The sequence below is a fragment of the Hordeum vulgare genome, chromosome 1H, assembly GCF_904849725.1.
Source record: "Hordeum vulgare subsp. vulgare chromosome 1H, MorexV3_pseudomolecules_assembly, whole genome shotgun sequence".
Taxonomy (NCBI): Eukaryota; Viridiplantae; Streptophyta; class Magnoliopsida; order Poales; family Poaceae; genus Hordeum; species Hordeum vulgare.
Genome location: NC_058518.1, coordinates 443232805 through 443241918, shown reverse-complemented (window position 1 = coordinate 443241918; position 9114 = coordinate 443232805). Strand labels below are relative to the sequence as shown.

Genomic DNA, 9114 nt, shown 5'->3' with positions numbered 1-9114 from the left:
ACAATTGCTCCCTCATCCGCGTCGGCATTGTTAGTCAAGAATGCCTCCTTGTCCATACAATGAACAATAATAAGTCTCCTCATCTAAAGACAACATGAATGAATTAAACACATCAATGACAATTGTGGGTTGTCTAAAAACCCACATCATATCCATTATACCCACATCATATCAACACTAAATTATTAATGATGTTGAAAAATGATATTAATTAAGATACACTAATGAATGTTTACACTAAATTAATTTTGATTTTGATTTTCAAAGTATGCACTCGTCGAGAACACTGGCTGCTCCACGGCCCTGGACCAATTTTGATTCATGTCCTCCTCCTAGAGCGTGTCTCGCATTAAACTGCAGAAATTACTTTTGGAGTTGGTCCTCCATGATGACCTTTAAATTTAAAATTTAAAATTCATGAAAATTCATTTTTTTTATATTTTATTTTATTTAAAAAAAATACAGATATAAGTGAGGTTGTAACAGACACGCGTGTAAATTTTCAAAAAAAATACGTTGAAATGAGACCAGTATAAAAAAGACAAATCTGGCACTTTTTAGCACGTGATACTATTCATCATCTCACGACATTAATTTGTTTTTTTGATACAGATCATATTTCAAGGTATTTCATCTTAAAAATTTACACACATACATATAACATCCTTCTTGACTTGCATTTTTTCATATCTTTTGAAACTGAAAAACTATTTAAAAAAAAATCTCGAGCTTCATGGAGCTGGGTCTCCAAACGTCCGTTCTCGTTAAAGTACTGGTACTTCTTTGCCTGCGGTTCCTATATTCATCGCTAGATGGTCTACGGATTCCCGCAAAAAAAGAAGAAGATAAAACTGGGGTTTCATAAATTAGTAATGTTATTACTATTCATTCTTGCTTGTTCTTTGCTTTCGCAACTGAAATACTACATCAAAATGATCCAAACGGCCGCCGTAGGACTGGCGAAGCAACAACTGAGAAAAAGAAAGCGCCACGGCAGAAAACTGAAACGGGCCCTCGGCTGTACTGTAGCCACCGAAACCACTCGTTGCATCACACGAGAAAACAAAACCAGCCGTGCTCCTCCGAACCCGCGCTCCACGCCGCTCCGCACTGCACCGAACCGTTCCTTCCGTTCGGCGCCGCCGCCGAGATGCTGCCGCTGGCGCGCGCCCCTCTCCGCCGCCTCCTGCTCTCCTCGCCCCGAGCCCTGTCTCTCTGCACCCCCTACGCGACCATAGTCCGCCGCGGCGGCGTCTCGCCCCTTCTCCTGATGCTCTCCTCTCGCCCCTCGGCGGGCCGCGTCGGCGGGGGCTCCCCGGCCCCAACCGGGCCCTCCTCGGGAAGGGGTAGCTTCTGCGCCCGCGCCGTCAGCGTGGACGACGAGGCGTCCTCCAGCTCCGCCGCCGCCGGCAGCGTCTACGACCTGGCCGCGCCTTACCTCTCCGTCCGCATCCGCTGTCGCAAGGAGGACGCCGTCAGTGCCCCCTTCTCTTCACCTGTTGCTACAAAGCTGTAGTTTTTCCCTGACAAAAGTTCCATGTGTCCTCGCAATCCAGGAATTGCTGTCCGAGTCCCTGCTGTGCTTCGGCGCTTGCTCCGTCACCGTGGACGACATCGCGGACGCTGCGAATCTCGACGAGGTGAGTTCCTTCTCTCTGCATTTTCGGGTTCAGTCGGATGATTTCCTGTGGTTCTAGCCAACACAATCTGGACAAGTTTCGGCCTTACTGTCCATCCATGGCTTGCTTCTTACAGTTACATATGATGGACGAGATTCGTGATCAAATATCTAATGCACGCAATCCTGTGCTGTGCAGATCTCCATAACCACCATATATGCACACGGGGAGAACGTGGGCTCGAGCGTTTCGAATGCCGCAAGCTCAGCTGGTCTGGACTACAGCCCAGTGTATGAAACCTCTCTAGGAAAGCAGTGCGATTGGGTGACACTCGTGCAGGTTAACTACCACTTGGTTCTCACTTCTTAGGGTCTTGCTATTCTACTTGTGCAACTTATATATACATGATGATCTGGGAGTGAAAAGTCCATTGTTCTGTTTTGTGGCTTCATGTGATGAACAAATGCGAGTATCTGCATCATACTGATGCGGCATGTCTGCAGATACAGTGATTTTGGTTGGCAGATACTTGAAAACATTACTGTTATGTCTGCAGGAAACATACGAGTCTACTAAAGTTATCGATGACCTTTGGATCATTCCTAAATGGAGAACTCCCCCTGTATGTCTGCTGCATACACCATGCTGTTTCCTTCTGATTTCTTAATAAACTGGTGTTGTTTTCGTTTATCTGATCATCTACTTGAACTGAGAATTACTTCATCATGCCTCATGTCCATATTTTTTTCATCCACAGGATCCACAGGCCACAAATATAATTATCGACCCAGGTCTGGCTTTTGGAACTGGGGAGCATCCCACGACTAAGTTGTGCCTTCTATTTCTAAGGGACGCCATTAAAGGAGGCGAACATGTCTTGGACTATGGAACAGGCACCGGAGTGTTGGGTATTGCAGCTCTGAAGGTGAAATGCCTAAAACTGTTCTTATTGTTTACTACCAGCAGTTTTCACGAAAACACACCAGCAATATACCCTGTTTAATGCTCTCATTGTTGGATTTACAAATGCAGATGGGTGCTGCTCTATCCACTGGTATAGACATAGACCCTCAAGCTGTAAGCTCCGCTCGCCAGAACATGTTGCTGAATGGTATGGATTCCGACAGAATGCTGGTTTACTTGGTACCGCCGGGTACCGAGCCTTCATGCTTCTCAAGTACAATTGACAAATCAGAAGAGAAAAAGCCCAGTAGTAATCTTGAGCTCAAGTCCTCAAGGGGGACATACGACATTGTTGCAGCAAATATACTGCAGAACCCCTTGCTGGAGCTGGTCGAGGATATAGTTGGATTTGCGAAAACCGGTGGAACAGTTGCTGTTTCAGGGATATTGTGTGAGCAGGTAAAGGGACTTGACAGATTCCAAATTTAACATGCCATTTAGAGTTTTGTTTCTTGGTTATTACTAGGCTTCTCTCGTTACCTCAGTCATGTCTGTCTGATACAGGTTCCCAAGGTCGAAAAGGCTTACTCCGGGTACTTGGACAACATATCTGTATCCGAAATGGATGGATGGGCGTGCCTTCAGGGAACAAGAAGAGCGTAGATTTATGCATTTTTTTTCTTCTTCTCACATTGTAAAGGCAGTCTGACCTTACTTTCCCGACCGGTGAGAGGATTTTTGCCCCTACAAGAGGAGAATGTTTTGGCTTTAACTATTTGAGTCATTTTGGTAGGATTACTTGGGTGTTGTAAAACTACACTGTACATTGTTTTCATTGCATTTTTCACAATGCCCCTCCGGAGGTGTGATGCGCGCATAACTGCTTCACATCACCATCCCAAGACATGTGTTGTTCATAGTGCACGAGTACAGACAGTACATGTATGCCGGACCTGGATTCACATTCGCAGATGCTGAACGAAGGCATTGGTAGTACTATTCACGGGCAAATAGCAGAGGTTTTCCTTTTTGTTAGTACAACATGTTATCCCTTCCTGTATCTTCATACAATGGCTGAAGATGTGTCAACTTTCTGAAATCAAACTCAACGCGCTATGATAAAACCCTTCTAGTGGGGAACAGACTATCTATGAATCAACATGTATCTTTTGGAAAATAAACTGTGCATTCATCAACAGAGTATGCTTTGAAGTCCTTCGCCAAATCCTGTAGAACTTTCAGTTAGCAAGCCTGCCATTTTGGCACTCAGGTCTTTCGCTGATTTCCTCTCCTGCACTCCGGCATGTTAAGGGTACTTGTACTATCCATTTGTGCTTTCGCAGAAACAATCCCACCTAAATTTTACTGGGAATCTTGTGTCTAAGGAAAGCCTCCAAATCACTTATAGATTTCAAACCTTCTGGCTGATTGGCGAGGAACTTCGAGAACTCCGAAACTTTCCCCTCTCCGTTCTTCCCAGGGGGGCTGCTGAGAAATGGGAGTGATGATGGTGCTTGTGCCAGTGCCCACACTGATGAGAGCAATTCATTTGATTTATCCAGCTGCTCCAAAATTGTGTAATCTCCATTCGCTGTACAAAAGGGAAGAAGGTTGACAAAAAAAAAACTCCTATAAACCCTGGAAGGCTCACATGACAAAAAAGAAGATGATTTGAACAAGCACCTGCATACTTGAAGACCATTTCCAGAGATTTGCAGGGAATGCTGAAATTCAGACGAGGTATTGTGCTCCCACTGCCATGCTTAGCATTGCTGCATATGGTAACAGAAGAAATAAGTGGCTGGAAATGAGTATGCTGGACCTTTGCTAGAGTCAAGAAAACTAAGATGACTGTAAAGATAGTCTTACAGTTGCTAGAATGAAGGACAAAGGGAAGTGGGTCAATGTATACGTGAAGCAGGAAAACTATAAGACAGCAAAGCTAGTTCCGGAATAGTACAAATCCACCAGAAGAATCGGAATACTCATACAAATTGCATGCAATTTGACAGTGGTGATGTGGTGTCCACTAATACTGTTACACAATGTTTGCTCATACCTTGTTATTAGCCCAACCATTCTACCATGTGAATTGACAATTACACCACCACTAGCTCCAGGATGAACTGCCGCTGTCGTCTGCAGCATTACTGGCAGGTCCATATTGTATGTCTGCACATTGCTAGGCAGATGAGAATGTTGAGCTGATGGAATTTGGACAACTTTGGAGACAACCCCAGAGGAAAGGGAGGAACTTAGGCCTACAGCCAAATACCCAAATATCAACGTTATATTAATAAAACAGTTGACGTACATGTCATAAATTAAGCATCAACCTGCTTTATGAACTATTTCGAAAACTCTGATTCTATGGCTCATTACCTGATCGAGGTCCAAGAAGGCCATGCCCAACAACATATATAGATGACCCTGATGTGGGACAAACAAATTCTGGTCTAATTGCACAAAATTCAATGGCGGCCTTTTCCATTTGAAGCAAGGCAACATCAAGAGGCCCCTTGGAGATAAACACCACACTCGCAGTGTACCATGTCTGTTTCTCCCCATCATCCAAACGAACAGATATTCTCTTCTCTCTCTTGGGACCCAAATTAAAGAATGAAACCTCATGCTTAACAGCATCTTCATTGAACATTTTGCAATGTTGTGATTGCAACAATTTATTTTGTCCTTCGTGGAGATATTCTCCAGCAAGTGAGGTAGTTTTATGTTGTAAACCTAAAGTTGAAGTTCTCCCAAATCTCCAAGGCTCCAAAAGATGAGCATTTGTCAGAACTAAGCCATTCTTGTTGAGGAGAATACCTGAAGCCCAAGTTGTATCACCAACCATGACAAGAACAACCGAGGATATAGCCTCTCTGAGTGAAGGTGGAATACTATACTGATTAAGGTCATTGGCTGAATTAGAGACAAACCTCCTATGGTTATCCATGCTACATGATTCCATCATTTTACTGTCTGCACTTTTGTCATCAAGTAGTTCATTTGAGACTTGCTCAATTAGTTGCAGTTTGTTTCTGCTCCATGCAGTGCATATTCCATCCCATGTAATCACAAGCTGTCATACAGATACCTAAGTTCACATATCTCTTCCATGTGTAAAAGTATATTACAGACACCAGTAAACTCACCTGAACTTGTATGTTGCTGCCTCTCTGTCTTAATGGCTTCATCAGCATCCCCACAAGACAAGAATTTTTATCAAACACTGGAGCACCTTCCATACCTTAAAATATTTGACAATTTATTAACAGCTGACGTCATAAATGTAAATCCTAACAGAGATAGTGATATCTAACCAGGAAGACAGTGGATGTCGGCCATCAGCAGCGAGCTCCTGACAGCGCCTGGAGGTAGGCAATTTGCAACAGCACCAACTGATATACTGCTTACATAATAACATCAATATTATGAATTAATCTGACAATGCCTCTTTATTTTATAATAAATGTGACATAATAGAGTGAATAATAGCATGCATGTCTTTCCAATGGCAGAAACTAGAATGGCTAATTGATAATGAATAAGCCTTCACGGTTTCTAGACATGCCTCAAACAGAATTAGACTATCCCTGTTGTTTAGCTTCAGTGAGGACGTGCAAAGGAAAATTAAAGAGCAATACTTTAGAGTTTAGTTCCATAATGGATATGTAATGGCATCAAGTTTTGAACTGTTTGAAGTTTAATATTACAATGATCAATAACATAAACCATGTACTCCATGTTCTAGCTGACTGAACTTACAAACACACTAGGTCCAAATGCATATTACTGAACTCAAGCAATAGAGATAAAATTACCTGTTGAAGAAATGGAATGGCGACAGGATGCCAAAGGGAGACCCCACTACCAGCAAAGAGTCCCCTCGCTGTGGCATCGGTGCAACATTGTTAGGTCCTGCATTCTGATCATCATTGACCAAGATCATCAAGTCAATAAAAACAAGGTGCACCTTGTAATTCTTGAGATGCTAAAGATCAGTGAAATGAAACTGCATCATAATGAACCTTACACTTGATGTTAAGGCTGAGACTCCTAGTATAGCGATTCTTGTGGCGGACTTGGCTATTGTTGATGGGTCAACAGACTCAGCATAGACATTTTTCCTGTTATACTCAAGGTAGGAGCCGGCATCATTTTCAACCTGATAATTGCTGATAACGGTAAGTCTTCCTTTGCTATAAATCAGGGCAGGCTAGTTTAGCTTGATGAATAGACAACCTGCTTCTGATTTACATCGGCCAGTGGCCAGCCAACATCCCATGACGAGCTTCCAATCAGTGAACCATCATATGTTAACAAGGATAATACAGAATCAGCCGATGCTGAGACATCCACCTAAAAGGGGAAACTGAGGTGCTGAGCTGATGATGAATCATATTTTCCATCTAATGTCATATATAAATATCTAGAACCTTGTAAAATATTAAAGAGAAGAAATGCAGTTCTTATTATAATTATGAAGTCTAAGTTCATAACTACTCTTTCTGAGCTCAAAGAACATCCTTTGAATCCAAAAAACTTCAAAACATCTATTGCCTCCATTTTGTAATCATGTATGCCCACTTGGTACACCTTTCCTATTAGTACTATACTAATTAGCACTTCCTTTCAGTAAAGATTCGCACAAGCACTGCCCATTATTTTTATAGCTCAAAACGAATATCTACAGAGTTTTAAGTTGTCTCAAGGGAAAAGTCCCAACGAAGTAGCACTAGAATCTGGGTAAACAAAAAAGTAATGGTAGTAACAAGTATAAGTTTTCATATGGAAAAGAAACACCCACCATGGCAAGTAACTCAGCTGAAAGCCACCGTGGAGCTGAAGAATCCCCATGTCTGATGTTCCCTGATTCCTCTGGCTGCATATGCCAGGACAAGTTCACGATTTCAGGAAAAAATTCTAACACTCTTTCAGGATGGATATTCCCTGTGTAGTTCTTTGAATCACAGAATTAAGCACTGGATATTTGGCCCTCTAGTCCTACATCCCTTTAGAAAAATATCCCAATTGATCTGAAGTGTTAATAAACCCCGAAATGTGCACCAATCTAAGCATCTGCAACAGTTTTTACTCTTATGTGGTGACTGGCAGCTTGACACAATTTCATATATACAATTCACAATTTTTTTTTCAAGGAGGAGCTGAATAGACTGCAGATTGTGGCATGGAAGTGTGAATAATTAGCACATCACAATACTGGTATACATAAAAAACACAAGGTCCCTGCAACTGGAAATGCTCCTCACCTCTACTAGCACATCAAGACGCGCCTCCGGTACTAACCTCGGCTGCAGTTCCTGCGGGCATTTCATCAAGCAACCAGCACCTCAACACCAGAATCGCCTCAATTAAACATGTGAGTAGGAGACGCTGCAACCAACCTCAGTGGGGCTATCGCGCTGCTCCGCGACCAGGAACGGCTCGACAAGCGATGCGGCCGTGAGCGCGACGCCCCCGGCGTGGCCGTGGGACGCGCATATACGGGCAAGGAGCGGCGGCGGCTCCGCCAGTGCACCCGGCGGGAGGAGGACGGCCGACGCCGACAACGTGGTGGACCCTGACCTGTGAATCAAACCAAGTCAAGTCACGCGATTAGGCTCGAATCCGGTGAGGAAATCGAAGAATCGGGAGGAGGGAGGGGAGAGGGCGCCGTACTGGTGGAGGTGGAAGGCGTGGCGGCGCATCTTGACGGCCTTGGGGTCCTGGAGGAGAACGTGGCGTTTAGTGGGAAGCTCGGGAGACGCGGGTACGGGTTGAGGAAGAGGAAGAGGAAGATGAAGAGGGTAGGGGGTCGGTACTGACCGGGCCGACGATCCGCGCCATGGCTGAGAAGCTTCGCGCGGCGGCGGCGATCTCGCGCGGCTCCATGGTGGCCGCGGGGAGCGGCACGGCGATGTTTCCCCCTGCGCTGACTTCGCTTGCTGGTTGAAGTGGGAGCTGGACTAACGACGACGGCCGTTATCCACGTTATCGTTGTTAGAGTAAAACGAAATTGAATGAAAACGAATGGACGATTAGTCTTGATTTCTATTGATTCTCAAGTATATATATATATATATATCTGGAAGAGGTGCGAAGAAGACGTGTCTGTTCGGAGGCATCCCTCGAGAACAGGTGCCTGTTGGCAATAGAGAGAGAGAGGAGACACGACCGTTCGGGGGGTTGGACGCATCCCTTGGCTAATTAATCTACTATAATTAATTTCTAACACTCCTCCTTGTACAACACCGCTCCTTGAATGTTTCATCGTTGAAAGCTTCTTGCATATAGATCTTTCATCTTGAGAAATCTTCTAGATAATCTTGAGAGTCTCCCCCAAAAACCATGTGGGAAAAATATGATGAGAATATAGTAGATATGTTGCTAAAACTCCTTAAAACCCAGTGAGGAAAATAAGGAGAAAATTATGCAACGTATGATGATCATTGTCTCTTGATAACTCATATGAGAAAACCTTTAAAGAAGGAGAAAACTCATTGATAAGTTTAGAGAACAATTAATATGTCTTGAGCACTTTCTTTAAAAACCCCGATAGGGAAAATAGAAAGTATGACATATGATCTTTGAG

At 43.8% G+C, this 9114-nt stretch overlaps 2 protein-coding genes across 2 annotated transcripts; one reads left to right on the top strand and one right to left on the bottom strand.

Moving 5' to 3' along the window:
• Nucleotides 1-1065: 1065 nt before the first annotated feature.
• LOC123443633 (ribosomal protein L11 methyltransferase) lies at nucleotides 1066-3369 on the top strand. Its single transcript, XM_045120111.1, has 7 exons — nucleotides 1066-1474; nucleotides 1557-1640; nucleotides 1818-1958; nucleotides 2176-2241; nucleotides 2377-2544; nucleotides 2652-2981; nucleotides 3087-3369. The coding sequence occupies exons 1-7, from the start codon at nucleotides 1151-1153 to the stop codon at nucleotides 3183-3185; spliced, it is 1212 nt and encodes a 403-aa protein (XP_044976046.1). The 5' UTR covers nucleotides 1066-1150; the 3' UTR covers nucleotides 3186-3369.
• A 96-nt stretch (nucleotides 3370-3465) lies between these two features.
• Nucleotides 3466-8482, bottom strand: LOC123443625 (glyoxysomal processing protease, glyoxysomal). The gene is made up of 14 exons (XM_045120102.1): nucleotides 8349-8482; nucleotides 8202-8248; nucleotides 7928-8108; nucleotides 7793-7843; nucleotides 7330-7404; nucleotides 6765-6881; nucleotides 6556-6687; nucleotides 6344-6447; nucleotides 5843-5928; nucleotides 5675-5769; nucleotides 4905-5601; nucleotides 4582-4783; nucleotides 4206-4294; nucleotides 3466-4113 (listed from the first exon to the last, which is right to left on the bottom strand). The coding sequence occupies exons 1-14, from the start codon at nucleotides 8412-8414 to the stop codon at nucleotides 3878-3880; spliced, it is 2178 nt and encodes a 725-aa protein (XP_044976037.1). The 5' UTR covers nucleotides 8415-8482; the 3' UTR covers nucleotides 3466-3877.
• Between the last annotated feature and the right edge of the window lie 632 nt (nucleotides 8483-9114).